Genomic DNA, 25,296 nt, shown 5'->3' with positions numbered 1-25,296 from the left:
CTTCTAATGAATGTAGGTTGCCCTGAAAGTGACGTCTCCTGTGGAAGACTGCGCACTGCACTATGCTGCTGCAGTTTCTGTGGAAACTACAATGGATATAAAGAGGACAATAACACCACTTGAAAGGTCAAATTTACAGATATGGGACACTGTTTTTCATCATAGTCACCACTAATATGCATTTTCACCAGCAACGAACAAAAGTCTGCATTACAATGTTGCCACCACTGGTTCCAACACACTGAAGCCAATTTTCAGATTTGTATACAGTTCCCTGGTCATAATCCACCAATTTGAGCGGATGAGCTGATTGAGACGCTTGTTATTTTGTGGCGTGGCAGCTGTACAAGGCTGTCTGGAATGTGGCTTGTCTTTCACATCACTGTCACCACTGCTGAAAGTCACCATCCACCACTTCACTGTGCACACATCCACTGTTCAATCAGAATCATAGAATCATAACATGGTTTGATTTAGAATGGACCATTAAGATCACCTAATTCCAACCCCCTGCTGTAGGCAGGGACACCTCCCTCTAGACCACGTTGCTCAAAGCCCCATCCAGCCTGGCCTTGAGGACCTCCAGGGTGGAGGCATCCACAACCTCACTGGGTAACCTGTTCCAGTGTCTCAGCACCGTCACAGTGAAGAATTTCTTCCTATTATCTAGTCTAAATCTACCCTCTTCCAACTTAAAACTGTTTCCCCTCATCCTGTTGATACGTGCCCTTATAAAAAGACCCTCCTTGTTGCAGGCTAGCAACACGACACAGCGTTCTCGTGCAAAAGATTCCACTTTATTTTCCCAAGCAAGCTTTTTATATTCCAACGTGTATTCAGTACATTTCCACTAACAATCCAGTGGCTAGAAAGCAAGCAAGTTTTCTAACAAATCTTCATAACAGCATCGAGTTTATCTTATGCTTAGCTGCAAAACATCCTCTTTCTCTTTCCCAGAAAGTTGGCATTCAAAGAGGTCAAACCAACCTCTCCATCCCCCATACCTCCTCAGCTTTCCTGGAGGCTCTCTTCAGGTACTAGAAGGCAGCTATCAGGTCTCCTTGGAGCCTTCTTATCTCTAGGCTGAACCCCAGCTCTCTCAGCCTGTCTTCATAGGGGAGATGCTCCAGCCCTCTGATCATCTTTGTGGCCCTCCCCAGAATCTGTTCCAACAACTCCATGTCCTTGTGATGGGGGCCCCAGAACTGGTTGCAGTACTCCAGGTGGGGTCTCACGAGAGCAGAGGGATAAAATCACCTCTCTCAACCTGCTGGTCACACTTCTCTTGATGCAACCCAGGATGCAGTTGGCCTTCTGGGCTGCAAGCACACATTGCCAGCTCTTGTTGAGTCTTTCATCAACCGACATACCCAAATCCTTCTCCTCAGGGCTGCTCTCAAGCCATTCTCCACTCAACCTGTCTGTGCCTGGGATTCCCCCAGTCCAAATGCAGGACCTTGCAGTTGGCCTTGTTGAACTTCATGAGGTTGGCATGGGCCCACCTCTCAAGCCTGTCCAGGTCCCTCTGGATATCATCTGTTCCCTCTAGCATGTCAACTGTACCAGTCAGCTTGATGTTGTTTGCAAACTTTCTGACAGCGCACTTGATCCCAATGTCCATGTCGCCTACAAAAATGTTAAATAACACAGATCCCAACACCAGTCCCTGAGGAAAGCCACTCGTCACTGGTCTCCATTTGGATGTTGAACTGTTGATCACAACTCCGAGAGTGACCATCCAGCCAATTCCTTGCCCAGCAAGTGGTCCATCCATCAAATCCATTTTTCTCCAGTTTGGCAAGCAGGATGTCATGCGGGACAGTGTCAGCGCTTTGCAGAAGTCCAGATAGATGACATCAGTTACTCTTCCTTTACTCACTGATGCTGTAACTCTATCATGAAAGACCACCAAGTTTGTCAGCAGGATTTGCCCACGGTGAAGTTGTGTTGGTTATCACCAGTCACCTCACCTTTATTTTCCAAGTGCCTTAGCAGAGCCTTCAGGAGGATCTGCTCTATGGTCTTGCCAGACACAGAGGTGAGACTGATTGGGCAGTAGTTCCCTGGATCTTCTTCTTCTTTTTTTGTTTTTTTTTGCTTCCTTGAAAATGAGTTTATTCTTTCCCTTTTCCAATCAGTGGAATGTTCATAGGTCCCCATAAACATTCAGCAAGCATCTACAAACATCAATTGTTGGAAGTGATCTCCTGGGAAACTGTCTTTAGAGACAAAGGAAAGGAACAAAGCTGGCAGCATGCACTGTTTCATGTTTCTGAGAGCACAAGAGCTTTCCGTCTGCCAGCATAAGAAATCAGAGGAGGCAGAAAACCAGCATGGCTGAACAAGGATCTGCTGAAGCAGTGGAAATGGGAATGGATGGCCTGGAAGGAATCCAGGGATGCTTTCAGGATGTGCAGGGATGGGATCAGGAAAGCCAAGGTGCAGATGGAATTAAGCTTGGCAAGGGTTGTAAAAAACAGGAAGGATTTATTTATGTACATTGGTAAAAGATACAGTCAAAGAAGAGTGTACCCCCTCTAATAAATGGAAAGGAAAATCTAGCCTCCTCTGCTGTGGAGAAGGCTGAGTAATTTAATGAATTCTTTGCCCCTATCTTCACTGCCAGTCAGGTTTCCCAAGTCTCTTGTGTCCCTGAATTTCCAAGGAGGGCTCAGAGCATCAAAATCTTTCTAAGTATAAGATTGCAACAAGCATTCATGAGAATGCACATGTACAAGTCTACGGGGCTGGATGGTATGCATCCCAGTGTCCTGCAGGAGATTTCTGAGCCCCTCTCTGTCATGTTTGAAACTTACGGTTGTCAGGTGAAGTCCTCAGGGACTGGAAAAAGGGAATCAGCACTCCCGTTTTTATGTAAGGGAGAAAGGAAGACCTGGGGAACTACAGTCCAGTGAGCCTCACCTCTGTGCCTGGAAAGGTCAAGGAGCAGATCCTCCTGGAAACTATGCTAAGGCACATGTGAGATGAGGAGGTGATCCAAGACAGCCAGCATGACTTCGGCAACAGCACATCATGCCTTATTATTCTGGTGGCCTTCCATCATGGAGTGATGGTACCAGTGGACCAAGGAAGGGCAACTGATATCATCTACCTGGACTTGTGCAAGGCCTTTGACCACCAAAACTTCTCCCATCAAAAGAGGAGTGGCCATCATGGAGAGGGAGGTGATTCCCCCCTGCTCTGCCCTCATGAGGCCCCATCTGAACTACTGTGTCCAGGCCTGTAGTCTCCTGCAAAAGAAAGATGCGGAGCTAGTGGAGCGGATCCAGAGGAAACCCATCTAGATGATCAAAGGCAGGAGCTCCTCTCTTACGATGAAAGGTTGAGGGATTTGGAATTGTTTAGCTTGGGGAAGAGAAGACTCCAGGGAGACCTCACTGTGATCTTCCAGTACTTTAAAGAAGCTTACAAGCAGGAGGGGAAGCGCATTTTACTCACGTAGATAGTGATGGGACAAAGGGGAATGGATTTAAACTGAAAGGGGGGAAGGATTAGGTTTAATGCTAGGAATAAATTATTCACTCAGAGGGTGGTGAGGCACAGGCAAAGGCTGTTCAGGGAAGCTGTAGATGCCCCATCCATTGAGGAGTTCAAAGCCAGGATTGATGGGTTCCTGGGCAGCCTGAGTCGCTGGCAACCCTTCCTGTGGCAGGTGAGTTGGAACTATTTGATTTTTGAAGTCCCTTCCAACCCAAGCCATTCTGTGATTCTGTGATTCTAACTAGCCCAAACCCCTGCTAAAGCAGTTCCCTACAGTAGGTTGCCCAGGAAAGTGTCCAGGTGGGTCTTGAATATCTCCAGAGAAGATTTGTCAGCTGCCCTGGGCAGCCTGTTCCAGTACAAAGCCTTCTGTGTCACAGAAGGAACAAAAACTGCCTTGCTTTTGATGGTGATGTTGCCCATAGATAAAGTATATGTACACCACAATAAGATAAGACTAGAGAAAGCATCAGCACAAAGGTTTTTGTTGGTTATTCTTTTATTCCAGGCTTTGGAATAGTTTGACTTAGCTTTTGTGTCTTCAATCAGATCTCTGGAAGGAATATTTAGGACATCTGGTAGCTATAGCTTAATATGCAATTAGTTATCTGAATACTGTCTGTGACAAGCTTGCTTTGCAAGCTTTCAATTATGCAAATCATACCTCAGCTTTAACTATATTTTATCATGCCAGCTCATTGAGTATGTAGCTATTGCAACCTGCTTGGCTTCTGTTCAGAATGGCAGCAATTAATAGTTACTACATAAAATAAATATTTTGAGCCTGCAATGTGCTCACTTATACAAAGGTCTCTCTTGTACACTTACTCAAAATGGAATGTAATCTAAATGCCTCCTCTCTTGGATTGAGACCATTTTCCTGTCTGTTTGCATGTATGTTTTTTTGTTAGTTTGCTTTTAGCTGTGAATCACTACTGTTTCTTCCTGAATTGTAGTACTTTCCTTGGCAAACCTTACCTTGAGATTTACTGATACTGGAATTTGAGAAACTCCTATGCATTGCATTGATATTCCTTGTATAATTTAATCAAAACTGTTTCTTTCTGCCACTATGTTGCCTCAATAAAAGCAGCAAAACTCATTCTAAGAGCACAAAATGCAGAAGGGGAAAGAGCTCTGTTTTAAACAAAGCGTTGCATTTTTTTTCGCAGATACTGGGATTTCTTGTGGTGAGTTGGAGAACTAGGACTGTTGGCTACTGCGTCCTCATCTTGTCTCCTCAATTCTTCATTAGTGTCAGTGCTGTCTGGCAGTCTTCATGCTGTTTTGACAAACAAGCTTAGAGCCAGTTGGAATAGTAACACCGTTGCTTTGCATTTTTGCCCTACGCTTTTACCTGTCCTGTGGCCTTGGTTCTGTCAGCACTCCAGGGAGCTTTGCTAGTTCTTCCTTCTACCTGTGCTTGCTCTTAGATTTTGTGACTGTTCCTGTTCTCTTGACTTGCTGCCCTCTTAACTTCTGCTTGACTGCTTCTGGTGGTGCATGGTCACTTACACTTTGTGTACTCCAATGTAAAGGCTCCTTTATAAATCTCTACAGTAGTAGCTGGCTTTACCAGCAGCTTCTTAACATTCATTTGCTTCTCTGAGGAAGGGGAGGAATTCCACAAAAGAACTATAATTTGAGTAGCTTTTCTTTCAATCCCTCTGTTACCTCTTACATTTCATACATAGTTACATGAACTCTGTCTGAGGTAAGTAAGGTGTGCTCTCCATATGGCTGTAATAAAATCACAGGATAAAAAAGGAGTAAGTCTGGATTTAGCTTTTCAGACTGAGATAGGGAAACTTATTGGAGGGCTAAACTGGACAGTTTGCAGGTTTAATGACGTATGCTTTGTGGTATCCAGTACTGTGAGAGGCTAGGGAAGTTACATGCATGGCTGTAGTCCTATAGAGCGCGAAGTACAGTACTGCATAGGAGAACCGTCTGTTGATTCTTCACAAAAGCCTGCTGTGAAGTAGATCTGTTCTTCCTATAAACCACCATCAGCAGCAGAAAGGCTCCAGTAGCAGCTCTGTTGTTGCTAGCTCTTGCTTCTTGAGAGATGAGGCTTGCATTTTTCTAACGAATCCAAAATGGCCAAACTTTGTTCCTCTTTTAATTCCAATATCCACCTGTTTTTCAAGCTCCCCAGGTAGAACTGGAATAAAATCTCAATTCTGATGGTATTGAAGTGTCCTCCTGCTGTTTATGTTCATTCACCCCATTTTTTAATTTTTTTTTTCGCCCCATTTGTGGGCAACTTATTCAGAAAACTATTGTCTCTTTTTAGATAGCTTTGTTATTTCAAATGATTACTTGAGGAGTTCTGTCTCTTCCTTCCAATAATCAAATCTGCAGACAAAGGCAGATCCTGCAGGAGAACTTTCTGAGAATCCTGCTATGTGGCCTTCACAGAGGCTAGCAGTGTCGTAACTATTTCCTTTAGTGGCATCTGTATAAATTATGCCCAGAAACCTAAATACTAACAGCACCCATTACAATGGTAAGAAAAGAAGGGCCGTAAGGGAAGAAAGAGGAGAGGGTGGCGTTTTGCTCTCAGTATGTTTAATGGAATGGGGCTTATTGTGATCTCCATGAGATTTGTGTCACGTTAGTAGAGATGCTAATGGTTACACTGACTTGTCTTTGACAATGGGACATGAACTAAGTACTTTGTTTTTGCAGAATCTCTAGTTTGGGACAGACTGCTGGGCGGGTAATCTCAAGGAATGTGTAGGCCATCCCTGAATCAGATTTTTCTTTCTGTTTTTCTTTTCCACTCTGTCTCCTCTCTCTCTGACTTCACTGATAAAGAAAACTAAACAGAAAATTAGCAGGCAATTGTAATCTTCAATTCTGAAGTCTATTACTGAGTTGACAAAAGTAAAAGTTTATCTTGCTATGAAATACACCTGGAAGTTACTGCCTTTTTTTTTCTTTTTTCTTTTTTTCACGTCAGCATCCTGAGGAAGACAACAGAGAAGACAGCCACAGCTGCCATCTTTTTCTTACCTTTGTATGTGATGGTAGAGACCATTTCTAATCTGTCAGCCTTAACTGCAGGAGTCAAGCTGATGTACATTCAAATGTGTGTTATTTCTGCCACTGGAGGCAGTGTTTGTCAAAGAAATAAGGCAGATGGTCAAATGAGGTAAGAATTCTAACAGTCTGATCTTAACATAATACTTTTCTCCCTGAGTATCCTCATTGCCAGCTTGAAGTTCCAGTAAGGACAGAGAATTGGCCTGCAGCTCAGCATGTGGTTTATGCCTCCTTTAACTTCATATTCTTGTAGTGATTCTATATAATAAGCCCACTTATTCTGACCTTATTTAGTAACATGGGAACATGCAGGCTTCTTGTCTTCCACACGTCAGGGGAAATTTAGATTAGATAGGGGAGATTTAGGTTAGATACTTGCAGAAAAATTTTCACTGAGAGGGCTGTGAGGCGCTGGCACAGGCTGCCCAGAGAAGCAGTGGGTGCCCCATCCCTGGAGGTACTCAAGGCCAGGTTGAATGGGTTTCTGCATAGCCTGATCTGGTGGGTGGTACACTGCCCATGGTAGGGGCTTGGAGTTAGATGGTCTTTAATGTCCCTTCCAACCAAAGTCATTTTTATGATTGTATGACTAATTCCAATAGAGCTTAAAAAGGTAGCACTCCAGCTGCTGGCTGGTTACCTAAGTGCCAGAAATGAGCAAATGAGAACTCTGCTGTCTCCTACAAGGATGAAGTCCTTAGTGTTACCAGTGCTAAATGTCTATGATAGTTATTTGTAAGTTACTAAGTAACTTGAGATATCATATAATAAGTGATTTAGGAGTTAAAAGCTCTACTGGATGTACTTGCTGACAGGTGAGAAAGAATAGTGTCTCTTGGTTTTACATGGTTTTGGGCTAAAAGGTCAGTAAGTAGTGTGCACATACACCAACTGTAGAGTTCAGTGCAAAGCAATGTAACCCTACAACAGGTCACACAGGTCAGCACCCAGCCAAGTCCTGAATATCTCCAAAGAAGGAGACTCCACAACCTCTCTGAGCAATCTGTTCCAGTGCGCCGTCACCCTTACCGTAAAAAATTTCTTCTGCATGTTTGTATGGAACTTTCTATGTTCAAGTTTTGGGCCATTACTCCTTGTCCTATCACTGTGCACCACTGAGATAAGCCTGGCCTCATCCATCTGCTTCCCACCTCCCTTTAGATGTTCATAAATTAAACAGATACCCTCATAGTCTTCTTTTCCCTAGGCTGAACAGACCCAGGTTACTCAGCCTTTCCTCGCACAGGAGATGCTCCAGGCCCTTTATCATCTTTGTGGCTCTCAGCTAGACTCCTTCCAGGAAACCCCTCCCCTGGTAAATGAGAAAAAACTGGCTACAACAGATACTGAAAAGGCTGAGGTACTCATTGAGTTCTTTGCCTGTCTTCATTGGCAGCCAGGATTCTCATATCCCTGAACCTCACATCCTTGAACCTCAAGCTGAATCTCTAGATGGCAAATGGGGGAGCAAACTGCCCTCCAGGGCAGGGCAAGTCTGAGACTAACTCATGAGACTGAATGTACAAGTCCATGGGGCCAGAAGACATGCATCCTAGGGTCCTAAGGGAGCTGGCTGATGTGTCTGCCAAGCCACTCTCCATCATATTTGAAAAGTCCTGGCTGTTAGGTGAAGTCCCCAGGGGCTGGAAAAAGGGAAACATCAGTCCCATGTACAAGAAGAGAAGGAGGGTCCGAGGAACTACATGCCAGTGAGCCTCATGTCTATGCCTGGGAAGATCATGAAATAGATCCTCCTGGAAGATATATGTTAAGGCACATGAGGGACAAGCAGGTGATCTAAGACAGCCAATGTGACTTCACCAAAGGAAGGTCATGCTTGACCAATATGGTGGCCTTCTATGAGGGAGTGATAGCATCAGTGGACTAAGGGGAGACAACTGATGATATCTACCTGGACTTGTGCAATGCCTTTGATGTAGTCCCCCACCACATCCTTATTTCTAATTTGGAGAGATTTGGATTTGAAGGATGGACTATTTGGTGGTCAAGGAACTGGCTGGAAGGTCACAGCCAGAAGGCAGACATATGTCCAGGTAGAGGCCTGTCATGAGCACTGTCCCCCACGGGTCCATCTTGAGTCTAGTACTCATTAACATCCTTATCAGTGACATGATGGGATTGCACCCTTAGCAAGTTTGCTGATGACACCAAGCTGAGCAGTGCAATTGATACAGCAGAAGGAAGGGATGTCATCCAGAAGGCCCTTGATGAACTTGGAAAGAGGGCCTTTGTGAACCTAATGAGGTTCAACACAGCAAAGTGCAGGGTACTTCAGTCAAGGTAATCCCATATATATGTACAAGTTGAGAGAAGGACTCCTTGAGAGTACCCCTGCTGAGATGGACTTAGGAGTCCTGGTTGATGAAAAACTTAATATGATTAAGCAGTTGTGCACTTGCAGCCTGGAAGGCCAATGGTTTCTATGAGCTCATACATCAGAAAACAACAGAAAATTTAGATATTTTTCAAGTGCCAGTGGACCCTTTGGAGCAATTATTGTAATGCTCTTTCTCCTCTTGCTTTTTTTTCCTTCTAGATTTTTCCCTTTTTGCAATTTCCTTTCCTTCCAAAGCTGTAAATAAGATCAGCCAAGAACTTGGTGCCCCTGGTAGACAGTGCAATAGGCCATACGTCGCTCTTGGGCTTCCTGCGCTGAGTCAAGCATTAAAACATATAAGATGCTATGACTGCTTACCTTTGTGCTCAAGTCGGCTATTCCCAGTGGCTTTTTGTCAGATCTACAACTGAACTATGCTGTGGCAACTGATACTGATATGATTCTTACATGCACTGGCTTCTAGAACATTTCCAAGTGTTCTGGAAGCTCTTGGCTTCTTAGGAGGATTTGGGAAGAAGTGCTCAACAATCTCCAGGTAAAAAGAAGTGATGGTGCATACTTAGGAAAAAAATGAGAATGTATGTGTTTATTATGGCCTGCAGTAATCCAGACTGTGAGGTAGGGATGGTCTTGCAGTAGCACACAGGTTGTACATAAATTATTTTTGCTCTCTGTTGGCACCTTTGTATGGTGCTCCCTTTAACTGGAGTAAGTTTTCCACAGGAAACTATTTTAGGAAACACTGCAGTGGTTATGTCATTAACTGTGTAAAAGGTCCCATTTGGATCTAAGTGGTCATTTCCAGAACATGTGCACGTGCGTTTGTGCACGCATATTTCCCCTCCTTCCCATAAACAGAGTTTTGATTGCTGTTTCATTTCTAGGCTAAAGCAAAACACACTTTTACCTAAAAAGCGATCTAAAATTGTTTGTAGGTTAATAGACAATAAGGCATAGACTTACTCTATAAAAATGAACAGATTGTATCTGTCACCACCATATGTAATAGATTTTGGTTTTGTTTTCTTTCTGATTGCATTTATATTTGGAAAATTTTTATGTATTTCATTTCACCTGAATCACAGCCAAACAGCAAATTTATTCTCATTGCATGCAGCCTTCCTCCTTCTCCTCGCTAGTTGGCACAGACCAAATTATTTTTAATTACTGAAAAGTCATGGAATTCCACAACAGAAAATGCACCATTCCTAGTTGCAGCTTCATTTGAGAAGGTGTGAACAAAATGGCACAGTTTGTAGTTTTCTTACAATAAAATAGACTGTACTGGTTCATACTGTGTGAGTCCTCAAGAAGCAGAGAGTCCTTGAGCATTCCTGCTCAGCTATGATTTCTCTGTGCTGTGCCAAAAAGCTTTTTGTTTCACCACTAAACAGATTTTGAGTTCTCTATGGAACGGGTAATATTGCATTCTTCTCACAGTGAAGGGGGATAGTGAGAATGGCAGTTTCTGATACAATAATACATGTAGAAATGAGCTGGGAATAAGTAAAGCAGATGCAGGTTAAAGTGCAATGCTGCAAGTGAAACTGCAGTTGTGATCCAAGGGTAATACCTTTCCTGGCAGCTCGAGCAAAGCTGATGTGCCACAGAAGGGCACTAGTGCATGTGAAATAGGGTTAGAAATCTTGCAGTCAGTTTTGTAGGCTGCCTGAAGGTGAGTGACTCAAAGGCAGATGTTTCTGAGGCTTCATGTTCTACTATGCTGTTTGTATATTTACTGAGAGTGGAAACTGGTTTGCTCCTGGAGAACAATTGGCTTCTTACTAGCATTTTTCCTGGCAACACAGTTACAACTACTAACCAAGCACTTTTCTTCTTTCCTTGCTCCTCAGCATCCAAACTGAGACCAGAGTCTAAAGTCCATTCCTTGGTATTCCTCAAGTTGACCATTTGATGCCTTCATTTGCCTCTCACCTCTCAGTCTGACAGGTTCAGGCAGTATAATCTTTGTTTACATGTATGTCTTTTCCCTGTTCTGACACATTAAATCTCAGTAAATCTATGTTTTTAAAATCTCCTATGCAAAAGAAGACAAAAGCACTTTTCCTTTCTCTGTTGAAGCTGTGAATTCCCCACCACTTGAAAGTCATAGATCAGATTTAGCATTTCTTCAAAGACATGCTCTTCATCCTGCCAACAGGAATGGTCTGAGGTAGGAATTACTGGCTGAAGATTTCTGGCCAGTTAATCAGATTTGCAGAATACAGTAATGTTATCTGATTTCAGAATCTACACGTGATGGGTAAACCTTATTCTGAATGCATGGTTTGTTTCAGAGCAACTGTTCTTTACATAAAGTAACATCTGGTCATCCCTTAGCTATTACCATGTTTAATGCTTGCCATCAACACAGCAGGAAAATCCAAGCCTTCCTTGTGACAAATGTTTCATTAAAAAAGCCACAGAGTACATCCCAAGGCTCTGACCAACTAATTGGCAAGTCCACTACAGAGCTTCACTGTTTTCTTCAGTGAAGAGGCTGGATTTATTTATGTCAGATCACTGACATAAGGATAACAGTGCTGGCATGAAGAGACATTTGTGGAACTTGAGTTAATTGTGCTCTCCACCCAGGGAATGCTTGCTGCTATCACAAAGCATGAAGTTTTTCTGAGAACACTGAGGAGGGGCATTACAATGAGCTAACACTTTGGGTTAGACAGCAGATGTAAGCTGCTAGATTGCAGTGTGTATCCCTAGCATGCTGCAAGAAGTCTCCGATATGTAAGTTTGAAGCCTGTCATTAATATAGGCAGTTCTTTGTCTCTCTTCCCTCTTATCTGACTCTCTCTTGTCATGCTCAGAGTGGGATACGGTTGGGTCTTCATGCTAGTTGAGAAGACAGGGTGATTCAAAACAGTAAAAGACTGCATGATGTGAGGAGAAGTTTTTCTCTCCATCACCAAACTCTTGATCCTTGTACTCTCACGTCACACTCATACATAATCCTTTCCCAGTCTCCCCTTGCAAGACAGTTTTATTATAAAACCTCTTTCATGTTTTGAGTTAATTTTACATGTGTGGAAATTAAGCCAAACCTGACCAGTCTGTTTCTTGGGATTGTACAAGAAGTCTGGAACAGAAATAGAAAATGAATATATTCTGTGATGCTTGTCTAAACCACATGACTCAAGAACCTGACTGTTTCAAAGTTAAAAGCACTGGTGGTTTACTATCGTGTGTTTGCTGGCCACACCGCTTTCCTGCATGCAGTTCAATTCTTTATTCTTTCTCTTCAGCGCTGACTTTGTAGAGAGGAGCGGTAAATTAGAGGACCTGTGTTTAGACCCTTACCACCAGCCCTGACATGAGGAGTCCTCCCTTGAGGTTGTGGTTGATGCTCTTCCTATAAAAAAGTCTCAGCTGCAATGGTGACTGAACTGTGGTGGGATCCCCCAGGGTCCCTGTGAGCTGGTGTTTTTTGCAACTAAATAACCCTCTGATTGACAAAAATGATCTCTTGACAGTGACAAGTACCGCAGCTCTAACTTCAGTACGCACAGATGGCAGAGCACCACCTGTATGTCTTTAATAAACTGTACTCCTAGAGTAATTCTGGGCTCTTCGGTTCCCAGCAAAACACCAAATTTAACACTGATTCTTCTTATAACCTGTTTTTTTGTTTGTTTGTTTGTTTGTTTTTGTTTGTTTGTTTGTTTTACCTAGAACATCAATTTTTTGTTTGCACTCACAAAAGGAAGGGGTTTTGTGCAATACATCCTGCAATCTATACTGATTCCTTTTTTGATGTTTTCTACACATATACACAGTATAATGGCCTTAGTCACAGAGTTCCTAAGATTCTGGTATTTTAACACTAGAAATAAAGTTCTACATTGTTATCTTAAATATTACAGCACACAAATACAGATGAAGTGACGGAGTTTTTCTACAGGGAACCTTATTGCTACTTTGTTTGTACTTACCGCTGACTTTGTTTGCAGTAACAAAGATAGCCTGAAATCATACAAAAAAGCTGAGAAATTAAGAGGAGAAGCTTTACTGGAGCCAGTGCTCACCAACAGAAGGAATAATTAGAGAGGTAAAAAGGTTAAAATTTGAAGTAATCTGGTCTGCAATGATCATGCCCTGGTGCAGAGTTCATGATCTTGAGAGATATGGGGCTGGCAAAGGGTAAAGTCAGGACTTTGAATTTTACAGGAGCACATTCCCAGTTCTTCAAAGAATTAATGGATGAGATCCCCTGGAAATTGTCATTAGGGATAAAGGAGCTAACTTAAAGAGCTGGCAGGTCTTTAAGAACACTTTTCACAGAGTGTGAGGGCTCTCCGTCCCCATGTGTAAGAAATCAATCAGAGGAGGAAGGAGGTCATCATGGTTGAACAAAGATCTGCTGTTCAAAGTGAGGGATGAGAAGGCAGAAGAAGCAGGAATGGGTGGTCAAAGATGGGATCAGGAAAGATAAGGCACAGATACAACTGAACTTGGCAAGGGATGCAAAGAATAATAAGAAGGGATTTTACAGACACATTGGTCAGAAAAGAAGGAGCCAGAGGAGCAAACTGGTGACAACAGACACACTGAAGGCTGAGATATTCAAAAACCTTTTTTATTCTGTCTTTGCTGGCAGTATCCCTACAACTCTCAAGACCCTGAATCTCAGAGGAGGAGCTGAGGGACCAAAGCACTTTCCTCTGTAAATGAAGACTGGGTCTGAGAACAGCAGATGAACCTAAACATAAGAATTCTACTGGGCCTGATGACATGCATCCCAGGGTACTGAAGGCACTGTCTCATTGCCAAGCCATTCTTCATCATATTTGAAAAGTCATGGCTGTCAGTTGAAGTCCGTAGTGACTGGAAAGAAGGAAAACATCACTCCCATTTTTAAAAGGGTATGAAGGAGTACACTGGGAGCTACCAATTGCTCAGCCTCACCCCTGTGCCTCAGAAGATCATGCAATCATAGAATCGCTTGAGTCATCTAGTTCAATTCCCCTTCGATTCCCAACAGGGACACCTACAGCTAGATCAGGTTGCTCAGAGTTTGCCCAGCCTGGTCTTGAATGTCTCCCCTTGTCCTGTCACAACAGACTCAGATAAATTCTGTTCCCTTCTTTCTCATAGTCCCCCTTTAGATTCTGAAGGGCCTGAGGTACTAAAACCTGAACAACAGACTCTGAACCAAAGCTGACCTTCAGATGAACCTCACAACCAAAGACTATACCACACATACAACTCAATATTTATCTATCTTGCTGTTATAACCTGAATGTATGTATTTGATGGCAATTCATAAAAATCTGTTGTAATGTTTTTTTTTAACAGTAACAGTTAGTGGATCTTTCTTTATTTAGGGGCATGTTGCAAGACCCTCAAACCAGACATCTGACCTTGTTGAGAAACGTGGTTAAAGCCTAAATAGATAGGGAAGCTCCCCCAGTCCCTCCTTGCGACCTGCTCAGGCTTTGGGTAGAATCCAAAAGGATGAAACAAGATGTTTCTGTATTTGAAGTTCCATAAACTTGTTTATTCATCTGTATAAAAGTTGGACCCCTTGGCAGAGACGTTGGAGACCTCATCTATGAGTAGACAAGCTGCTTAGGATGTCACAATTGCCAGGGAAGGTTCTCTAAATCCTTGCTGTAACCAGGGCTCCCGAACGATTATAGGTCTGGACGATGGTAAAGTATAAGGGCAATCAGTGATGTATCTTTCTTAATCACTGTAGTTAGTCTTATGTACTAACAATTATGTGCATTACCTTGTTTTGTTTTATTCTTGCTGTATCATTTCACTAAGAATTTTATTGCTTTAAACATAAGTAAAGATAAACTCACTTCTTTAACTTGATGTTTTTGTCCTTTATGCTGACCCTGTCCATTGGCAAAACCTAAACTCACATCACAGGCAGGACTGGAAACAAACACTGCAAAATTTCTGTTCCATCTGAAATTCCTAGGTGGAAAGACTTTCCCTACAGTTCTCTGGCTCTCAACTAGGGCCTAGGGCTGGAGGTGTGAACAATGGGAAAGTCAGTTGAAAGAAGCTGAATTGTTGGATACATTGAAATGTATCCCAAAAACTGCTTGTTGTAAAAAGAAATAGTGTGTTTGGGAAGATGGAGGTGGATTCTGTTAATAACACACATCACACACAGGAAATAGCACCAACAGATAGAGCAGTTATCAGAATGCTCTCCTACGGAGCAACAGCTGTGTGATCTGTGGAATCAAATTGTAATGTTACAGTGTCAAAATACATTTGCTTGTCAGTAGGTTGGATGCTTATCAGACTGTAGCCAAAAAAAAAATGCAATTTGTGTTGTGCAGTACAGATATAAGAAAAAGAGGATGAGTGAATCATAGGAATGTGCATTTAGTGATAGCAGAAGCAGGCGTACAGTGGGATCCCAACAGATGGAATAGAGCTATTTGGGATTCTATGGATTCCGATGAGGCTGGGCTCCTAGATGAATTTGTAGGTGTGAAACCTGCATGAGGATGAAAAGTGGAATTAGATGCTAACAAGTGAGGTAGGATTATATTCAGTGTAAAGAAAATGTAACTGGGGAGCTTAAACAAAGATCAGGGGATCCTCTGCTTTCCTGGATGATGTGTTTGTATGATAAGGTTTTTAAAAGTTTTTAACTGTGAATTCAGATTACTTTGTGCAAGATGCATTTTGAAATAATGTTTACAATACTAACTTGCTAGTCTTAGCAGCTCAAGGATGTAATACTAAATAGCCTACAGAATATGATTGGCCAGGATCTGAATGTCAGTGGTAAACTGTGTGTACAACAAATCAAGAAAGAAGGGATGAAATTGACCATTTTTACTGAAGATGCTAATGCTGTGATGTGGAATGCTCTGTTTGTACGAGAAATAGACTGCTTAAAACTGCTGCACCAGCATATAAAAATGTGATTATGACACACCTAATTAGCGAGACAGGAAATCTCCTCAACAAGATAACTGAAAAAATACAGCATCTAGATGACCTTGGAGAATGAGATTCCTGGGGAAGTATGGGGAACCAACACACTCAAGACAGTCCTCAAAGCAGAGAAAACAGGATTTCTGGAAAAAAAAAAATATATATATATATATTTGCAGTTTTATTAACAGATGGTATGTATGTCTCATGATAAGATTGGTGGTTTTCCAAGACATGATTTATGGAAGATATGTAAACAGAGAGGGATCAATAAATCTACCAAGAAAACACAGAATTGTAAAGCGAAAGATCCAGGAACAACTTCACCCATAGCATCTCCTCTGGAGCCTCAACAGGACTTCACATCTGGAGTGTAGGAATGGAATGAAGTTTCTGCATTAGAACTAACAAGATAAATATTTTACAAATAGTTCTTTTCTGGGGTAGGGGGTGGCAGGGGGGAGAGAAGGGGTTCTTTTTACTTTATCAGGGGTCTCTGATAATGTTTGCATGCTCAGCAGATATGTGAAATAATTTATAGTCACAGAGATTAGGTAGATGGAGTAATTTATAGGTGCAAAGGCTGCAGCTCTTGTCTGCCCAGCCATCAGGATTACCTCTGAGCCTTGAGTTAAAGACAAGTTGTTGGAAATATCCAAATAATGCAAGCAGGAGAGCACCCAGAAAACAGTGTTACATCTTTTTATGCCCTGTTGCCTGACGCTTATCTCTTTCTCCCCTAGTTCCTCATTGGCTGAGTACACAATCTTCTCAACGCTTCACTAAACATACAAACACTGGACAAACAAATCTTTGCTGGCTAAGCGTAAACTTTTAATTAATTAATTTAACTTCTGACCCTCACTCCACACTTGGTCATTGTTTCTGGATATCTGCTTGTCCTCCCTTGCATAGAGATAAGCTCAGAGGGAGGACAGAGGGGAATATCTTGATGCCAGCCTGTCACATTCCAATGTTCTCATGGAGTGAGACAGTCTGGCCTTGTGTAGAGGCCCTAGCTTCTTTGATGTTTGTTAAATCTGCTTTTCTTTTGCTGGGAGCTTCTTATCCTAACAGAACAACTCTACAATATGTTTTCTAATCCCGAACACTATAACCACATTATTTGGAACAAAACTATTGCAGTTTTGCAAGAAAGAATTAATCACACAATTCAGTAATAATGTTTCTAAAGCACGCTGCTAACATAGACTGTATTTCTACTTTTTAGATCAATTATTTCTAAGGATAAGTTCGCATTATGTTCTACTTCTTCAAACCAATTGCCCTTTTCAATATATAATGTAGAAACAACATTCCATTCCTACCAAGTTAGACATTTCACTCCTAAATAGTGTGATAATGCCTTTACTAATCAAAAACCCTTGATTAGGAGGCTCTTTATGTTGGAAGACTCCTAATTTTTGGTACTGGACAGATGAGACCTGAGTGATAGAGAATTCAAAAAGGAGAAGTTAAATAGTTAGCAACACACATGTACAGCTAGCAACAATTTATGTTTAGCCAGTACAAATATACATAAGTAATATTTTGTCACACGCTCATACACATTGCAAGAATATCTTGCAGAGAGCAATCAAACAAGAAAACAAGTCATGACATGCCCAAGGAAGTAAGGCAAGTGGCACATGCCTGCCTGAAGAAGCATCCTTCCCCGGTGCTCTTTGCTTAACAAAGGAAGCATCCTTTGGGCAGAATGGAAGAGGCCTTGGAAAAAATCACCGTGTCAATGCGATAATAGCGCTGAGACATCTTGGGAATGGCAGGACGTCCACCAGCAGGCGAAAAGATAGAACATGAACTAAGAAATGTCAGAATGTAATTAACAAATGTAAGCCTTCGGTGGGATTGTGAATCTGCAGTACCCAGCCGCCGGAGAAAAGGGGGAGGGGGTAAATCTGGGAGGAGACAAGGTACAAAAGCTGCAATGTTGTTTCCGTAGGTGCTCTCCTGTTGGCAGGATGGCCGGCATTCCAATCGCGAATTAGAGTTTCTTCACCAGAGATCCCGTCTCCTAAAAATTATCTATCTCACACGTTTGTGACACACGCACTGGAACGCTCCGGCGGAGCGTGGTTTTGTCATCCGTTTCACGTGGGCTGAACGCGCACTGTCAGCGTGCCGGCCCCGCACCTGCCGCAGGGGCTGCCCGTGCCCTCACACCGCCTCGGCCCGTCGGGGTGAGCGGGGCGCGGGGCCGCACTGCCGCCGGGCCTCGGGGCGAGCAGCGCCGAAGGAGCGGCCCGCGGGGAGCCGCGGCACACCCGTGCGGGCGCGGAACGCGTAGCGCCGCGAGCAGGCCTCGCTCCCGCCGAGGAACGACGCGACGCGGCGCGACGCGCCCCGCAGAGCCCTCGCCCCAGCGCCGTCCGCGGGGGCCGCGCTCCCTGACGACAGCGGAAGCCGCGCGGCGGGGCCGGGCCGAGGGCTGCGGGCAGAGGCGGTGCGGCTCCGCCCGTCCGCGGCAGTACCCTGCGCGGCCCGGCCCAGCCCGCGTGGGGCGGCCGCCTCGCACCGCGCCGTTTTGAGAGAGCGAGCGAGCGAGGCGGTCAGACGCGCCGCCGGCATGTCCGCGCCCTGCTGCGCCGGCCAGGTAGGGCTCGGGGCGCCGGGAAGGCGTCCTGCGCGGGCCTGCCGCGACGGCGCAGCGGAGGGCAGGAGCGCGCCGTGTGTCCCTGCCCGCGGCCGGAGGAGTCCGGCCCGGCTCGCTGAGGACACCTGACTCCCTGCGCTGCCTCTTTATAACAGCTCTGCGCTTTCGTAGCTGGGAAAGCCGCGTATTGCAGCGTCCTGTACGTTCCGGGAGGACGGGGCAGCTCCGGCGCGGCTGTCGGAACGGGTCGCCGCTGCAGCAGCTGTGCCGCGGGCGGCCCGGAGCGGAGCGGGGAGCCGGGGAAGCGCACCGCGGGCGCTGCCCGAGTGCGCACGGAGGGAGTCTGGGTGCTGTCCCGTCCCGCGGCACCGCTCGGAAAGGGCTCGGCAGGTGCCGGCGCAGTGGGAGCTACCGGGCTGTTGCCTTCGGTATCGGAGGGGTCCTGAAGCCGGGTGCCCCGGTTTGCCCGCCTGCGGCGTTCTGATGGGCGAAGAATGGCGGAATGGGACGGGAAGGGGGGTGCGAGGCCGCGTCCAGATCTGCTGCAAGGCAGGGAAGGAAGGCAGTTGTGCCCCTTGTCTTCAGGCTGCTGTTCGACGGAATCACCCCGCCGCCGCGTTATTCTTCTTAATTTTCCCAGACCTTCACTTCTGCCGCAGTAACCCGTTACTACTCGTCCTGACAGCAGCAGGCTAATTCTTTTGGTTTACAACAGCCTTTTACATATTCAAGCACTGTAAGGCCCGAATTCTGTTGTTATTGCCCCACTGGCGACTGCCCACCCTCAGCTTCTGATTATTTTCCTGCTTTTGTGTCAGCCCTCTGGCTGTGATTCTGTGGTTCTGCTCTGTGAGAACTGACTAGAGAGGTTTGGTGTTCTTATGAGCTGAACTCCAGCTGGTGGCAGCAGCTTGAGAGCCCAGTCTAGATCTGGTCCTGTGGCTGTTCCAATGTTCAGCAGGCTGCAGGACTGTTCAGTTTGCCTCCGTACGTCTGCTGTTCTCCAAATGGAATGCTGCCCTGTGCCACACCAAGATTCCTGCGTGTTTGCAGGAGCTGTGTTTGGTAATGCTCCCCTTGAAGAATGGGCTCCTGGGCTGCTGCCTCACCTGCATTTTTGCAGCACACGAAGCAAGTTTTTGCCCTGCTTGGTCTCTTTCATGGAATGAAGGGAACAAAGTGCTGGTACTAGATACTGTTAGGTGGTTGCTGTCTATTCATGCCTTCCTGTCTTTTTTGGTGTAACTCCTGGAGGAATAGCTTAAAACAGAAAAGGACAAAAGCATTTCAAGACTCATATGTTGAATGGCTTGCTTTAGCATAACTGAACTTCGAAGAATTCTTAAAACCACTCTTAATATCCTATTTAGTAATATCTTCTAGTGTAGTAATGCGTTTTATTGACACTGATGTGTCACTTCAGAGTCTGGAAAGAAACTGAACTCCTTCATGATTTTGGAGCCTAAGCAAAAACCCTAAAGTGGATGCAGTCATGGTGCCAAAATTATGCAATACCCTAGGGAAATGTATTCTGCTGGATGAAACTTTTTTTTTTTTTTTTTATTGTGAGACTTATCTGTGCTAAGTACGGCATGTTGCTGGATTTACAACAGCAAACTTAGTGTGGATAACCTTTCTACAGATTAAGATGATAAATGATATAAAACATGTTTCAGTAATGTGCACTGTAACTTTTTTTAAAGGGAAAATGGTCTTTGAGTTCATAGCTAGATTAACTCCAACCTTGATGGAGGGGGGGATGTTGGTACAGTGTAAATAATACATAAAAGTAGAAGGGATAGAAATTCCTCTTTCTTGACCCAACTTCTTTGGGCATTTTAAGAATACTGTTAATCATGCTGGAAAATCAGAAAGGAATTTGTCTTCTCCTTTTGTATTCTCCAAAATGTAACCCTAACTACAGAAACAGTAATGAAGTGCTTGAGGAAAGATGGGACCTTATGCAATAGGTTCTGAAAAACAGCCTTTATGTTGATGTCTCCTTCCTGTATACAAAATACTAGTTTGATGGGTTTGATACCCCATGTATTTGTTCTTTTCAGTGGTTTGGGTTTTTTCCTCTTGTTGTTAGGAAGTGTTTTGGCCCTGCACTCTCTGCTGAGCTGTGTTTCTGTGGTTCTGCTCTGGAGAACTGACTAGAGAGGTTTGGTGTTCTCTGTGTGAGCTGGGAAAGTGCAAATATAACATGTTATTGTCTGTAGGCAATACCAAAATACTGTTGTGAGTTACTATCACTTGGCCATCAATTTTCTCCATTCAGAGTGCCAGCAAACTCTTTTAATATGAAGCAGACAATGAGTTATCAGTTTTTTTGGGTCTGGACCAAACTGTACTCAGTGTCTAGCTGATTATGCCTGTCTGAATAAGCTTATTCAGGTTTCCCAGCCCAAATTCCTGTTGTTAAAGCATACAGTGGCTAGCTGCCAAACTTTAGTGTACTTTGGTTATGCTGATTTTGCACTAAAAATTATTTTAAATAATCTTAATTAACATGGCTGTGTGACTTGCATCCTTGCCAAACAGACCATGGGAACTTGCTCTCAAGGAGCTTGGCCATTGACAAACTTCAGTTTCAGCAGCTGTTTTGTCACATAACATGCAAACTGACTTGCAGAAAATGGCAATCTTTAGGTGTTCCTGCTCTAATGGGCTTGCTGGTGTTTTTCATTCTGCAGGTATTTCTTTGGTAGACCCATTTTCAGGATGCAGCAAGAATACAGTCTAGCTTGGACCTCCACAATGCTTTTGATTACATAAAAACATCTGCTTAAATTGACAGGAAACAGGATTTTACATTTGGCTTTTCTTCAGTAGTCATTCTCAAGAGAATCAAGTTGAGATCATGGTTAAGAAAAGCAGCTGTTGTGGAAAATCTTTATTACAATGAATAAGTTTTTTTTTTTTCCCCTAAGATAAATAAATGTAATTTAAATAGTTACTGTTTAGTTTGTAGGGGGCAGTGTGCTGCAGCTGGCTTGCTGAAGAAGATGGATTTTTCAATTAGAATTGGTAGTTATTAAAGCTTATAAAGCGTTCAAAGCTATTTTTGTAGGTCTGTTAAATCTCAAGTGCTGTCTTTAGTGCTATTCAGTACTTGAAATCATATCAAGTAATAAATGTAGTAATATGCACCATAAGTAGAATATGAGATTTTTATTTTATGTCCGGGCCTCTAACTCAGGTTTAAATAAAACAATAAAATGCCATATTCAGATCCAGGGCTTAGACCTTGCTCATACTTGCCTGTGTCAGGGGCCTCTGGGCACCAGAGCCTCCAGAGGGGGACACCAACACTCATGGACAGCTGGCTACCTGAGGTCTAGTTTGGGGTACCACAGGTACACTCATGAAAAGAAGGGCTTTGCTCCTCTTCTTCTCCCTCATTTGTAAAAATGTGGAGGTTTTGCTCTAAGGCAAATGGGTGTCCAAACAACAGAATTCTTAGAGAATTGCTTTCTTAGGGCTTTGTGTGTGTTGAGGTTGGTATCCTACATTGTTTTCCTCTTCTAGTAAATACTGCAGCCTTGTCTTTGTTCAGGGTTGAGACGTCATTTTTCTCTGCTAGCCCTTTTACCTATTTTCATGAAAATAGTGAGGAAGTAAAACCTTTGAGACCCATCATCCTCTCATAGCTGGATAAAATTTGCTGATGGATGCAGAAGTGAATGGGAAGAGAGCTGACAACAACCAAAAGACAGTGAGGTTGTGTAAGCATTGTATTATTTTGTATTATTTTATATTTGCACTGCTAGCTTAAATTCAAAGTAATCCCTTCCCTGTCAGTGCTTAGAGGCAGACAATACGCTTTCTCATTCCTGCTTCATTTTTTTTTTCTTTCGTCTTTTTCCTCTTGCATCCCACATTGTCAGCTGATTGTGCTGTGCATTTAAAGAAACAGCTTAAACACCCATACTCATACAGCAGGGGAGGGAAGGCTGTGTTAGATCGCACCTTCAAGAGCAGGGCGGTACTTTTCTGTGAAAGGATTTGCATCTGATTGCTGCATTTATTTTATTCACAGGTGTTGTTATTTCAGGGTGTTTTTTTTCATTACTGAGACTGTTGTTGCAATGGATCTACTCACAGTTGTCAGTGCAAGATGTGCTTGTTTTGGGGAACAACTGAGTGAAAGTCTTGGCTGTAAGTATGTGTGTGAGCTGGAGCTTGATTCTGCTCCCATCCCAGACACGTTCCAGGTTTGCAGATTGGTTGTGTTAAGGTACTTGGGCTTCATGTTGCTTCCTTCTTAAATCTGAGTTAATGGCATTTGGGCTGACTATGTCCTGAAGTATTAAATGTTCCTAGATTTCTAGGATGTGATCGACTGTTCTGACCACTGGCTTTGACCTATGCATTGCTCAGGTCACCCAGGAAACGGATTTCAACACCAGCAATCTGAGCACTTCTGTTTCGAGGGAGGATGTCCTTGAGTTGCTGTGGTGGAAGGACAATGACATCTCTCATTTGGACTCATTAATCTGAGATAATCTCTGTAATCTTGAGCACATCCTCTGTGTCACTTCTCTGCAGCTGAAGTGCAGGGCTGTCTCCAGGCTGTGTTGTGCTGCAGTGCAAGGCGTGGGGTGGCAGAGCGTGGGGTGGGCAGCTTTTGGGAGCAGTGTTTGTCTCAACAGCAGCGACAGGAGCAAGTCACTGCCTTTCTTCTGAGTCTGACACACCCAGCACTTGCATAACTGGCTAGGACTGGTGCTGTGTGCAGCTTGTGATGGAGCTCTTAGTAATTAGAGATGGCATCTGCGCAAATATTTAAGCATATAAAAGAGTTCACAGCCTGATTGTGAGAAGCTTTTTGCATTTTTTTTCCAGCAGAACTGACACAAGATGTGTCAATGTGTCACCTCTCAAACCAGGCTTTAGCAGGAACTCTTCCTAACAGTTTCTGAAGAGACTAGCCTCATGTTTGTCTCTTTGTATTGCTGCCACTGGCAAAGCAGTGATTTGGGAGTGCTATTCAAGATACTTCTAAAGTTGTCATTGTGATGGTATTTAAAAATGCTGATCAGAAAGTAGGAGACAGCGAGAGGTGAGCAGGCTCCATTTTGAACATGCCTGGTTAGAAATGGATGTGCAGGTGGTTGTTTTGACTCTGATATAAACTGGAATGTCTTTAGCAATGTTGTGAGCAATTAGATTGTTTTATTTTTTTTTAATATAAGATATGGTGAGAAATAGTTAATCTTTTGTACAGTTTATTGTCTTTCATCACTTTCTTTTTTCCCATTTAAAATCTGAACTCAGTAGCAGAAGTACTTTTTAAAGGCATAGCATTTTTGTGGGACAGCTCAGAGCTGTCCATTTGTTCAGAAGTGGAGCAGTTGTTCCATCTGCATGCTTGTAAATCACCACATGAAGAAATTTCACTTTATCTGCTTCTTCACTCCTGTGAAAAACTGATTTGAGCCTGTAGCTCTTTCTGTGCCCAGTGATGCACCATGCTGTGTCTGTGCTGCCACACGTCTTAGATACAGGAGATATCATGGAGAAAAAGTGCTTGCTGTATGAAGTGACAGTCTCAGGTTATGTACAGATGATGCCATTGCTGCTAAGTCTTCCATTACCCAGCTGCTCTCTCGGTAGCTCTTTTGCCATGAGAGGCACTCAGGTTGAGAGTGCAACTCCCGTGCCTGTGGCTATGGAGGAGGTGCTGGGGAATCAAGGAGACCCAGAGAGAATCACAGCCATATGCTGCTGGTAGGACATGTCTTAAGGCCTTTGGATGATAAACTTAAGGTAGGTGGTTTGGGTTCCCTCTTTGGTGAGCAGGGAGAAAAGACCGAGTTTAAGGCCAGGCTGGGTGGGGCCCTGAGAGGCCTGATGGGCAACCCTGGCAACCCTGCCTGTGGCAGCGGGGTGGGGCCGGGTGGGCTTTGAATTCCCTTCCAACACAAGCCGTTCTGTGCTTTTAAAAGACACATTGAGCTAGGCAGGAAAGCCTCAATGAGAACCAGGGAACTGTTGCAGATAAATATATTCTTTCCTTGTTCTTTTTAATGAGAGATGCAAGTAATGACTCAGAGGAATGGACTGCCCATCTCCTTTGAGATGTTCTATATTAAAATTAATAACTGAGACATAGCTATGCTAGTAGGAGGCTGGGCGATGTGATGTGCTGCGTTGCTCGGGTCAGACTAAACATTTGCCTTGAATTTTCCATAACCACCAGGAGAAGAGCAGTTGGTTAGTCTTTAATTCAGAAATTTGGCAGCAATGTTATTTGCTAATGTTGAGCTGAGTCACCACTTAGTACCATTTGAGCAGAAAGACAAAAGCAAATCAGTCCAGCCAAGCACTTCACTTCTGCTCTGCCAGCATATGCGAGCAGCTTGCTTGTGCTTTAGCTGTTGGTGTGACTGCCCCAGACACTGCTTCTTCCAATAGGCTTCTTCCAAGGTTCTACTTCTTGTTTTATAGCCTCATGGTGATCCTGCCCCATGGTGCAGGGCATAAGCCTCCATTTTGCCTCAGCTCAGGGCAAGAAGGCCTCATCAGAAAGCAACTTTCTGGCAGGATGTGTATCTGGAGTCAGTTGTAGTTTTGCACAGCTTCCAACGTGAGGTGTGCTCCTAAAAATAAGTTCTTAGTTAACTAATGTACTGTTTGCCGAATCTCTTGTCTTGAGCCACCTGGTCACTAAAGCAGCAGTGAAAAGACATCTTAGGTGGGCAAAGAAGAAAATAAAGCTTCAGCTTTACAGGAACAAACCAATCACCACATAACCATGCAGCCAGTTGGAGACATTTTTGCAACATGTATGCGTAGCTGCAGAAGGGTTCAGTAATCCCAGCTCCTAAGTTTAGCCTGCTTGGCATTG

General features: G+C 43.8%; 1 protein-coding gene across 1 annotated transcript in view; it reads left to right on the top strand.

Annotated features, from left to right (window-relative positions):
- Window positions 1-18,416: 18,416 nt before the first annotated feature.
- Window positions 18,417-25,296, top strand: part of SERINC5 (serine incorporator 5) — a gene marked incomplete at both ends in the record, with an annotated part of 41,603 nt that continues 34,723 nt past the window's right edge. Inside the window, 2 exons of the mRNA XM_079548281.1 lie at window positions 18,417-18,443; window positions 18,615-18,962. Coding sequence (XP_079404407.1) covers window positions 18,417-18,443; window positions 18,615-18,962 — 375 coding nt within the window. The remainder of the gene's footprint in view (window positions 18,444-18,614; window positions 18,963-25,296) is intronic.

The sequence above is a fragment of the Tetrao urogallus genome, assembly GCF_951394365.1.
Source record: "Tetrao urogallus genome assembly, chromosome: Z".
In the NCBI taxonomy this organism is placed as follows: Eukaryota; Metazoa; Chordata; class Aves; order Galliformes; family Phasianidae; genus Tetrao; species Tetrao urogallus.
Note: the sequence above shows the minus strand (reverse complement) of the source record. Positions and strands in the feature narration are given on the sequence as shown.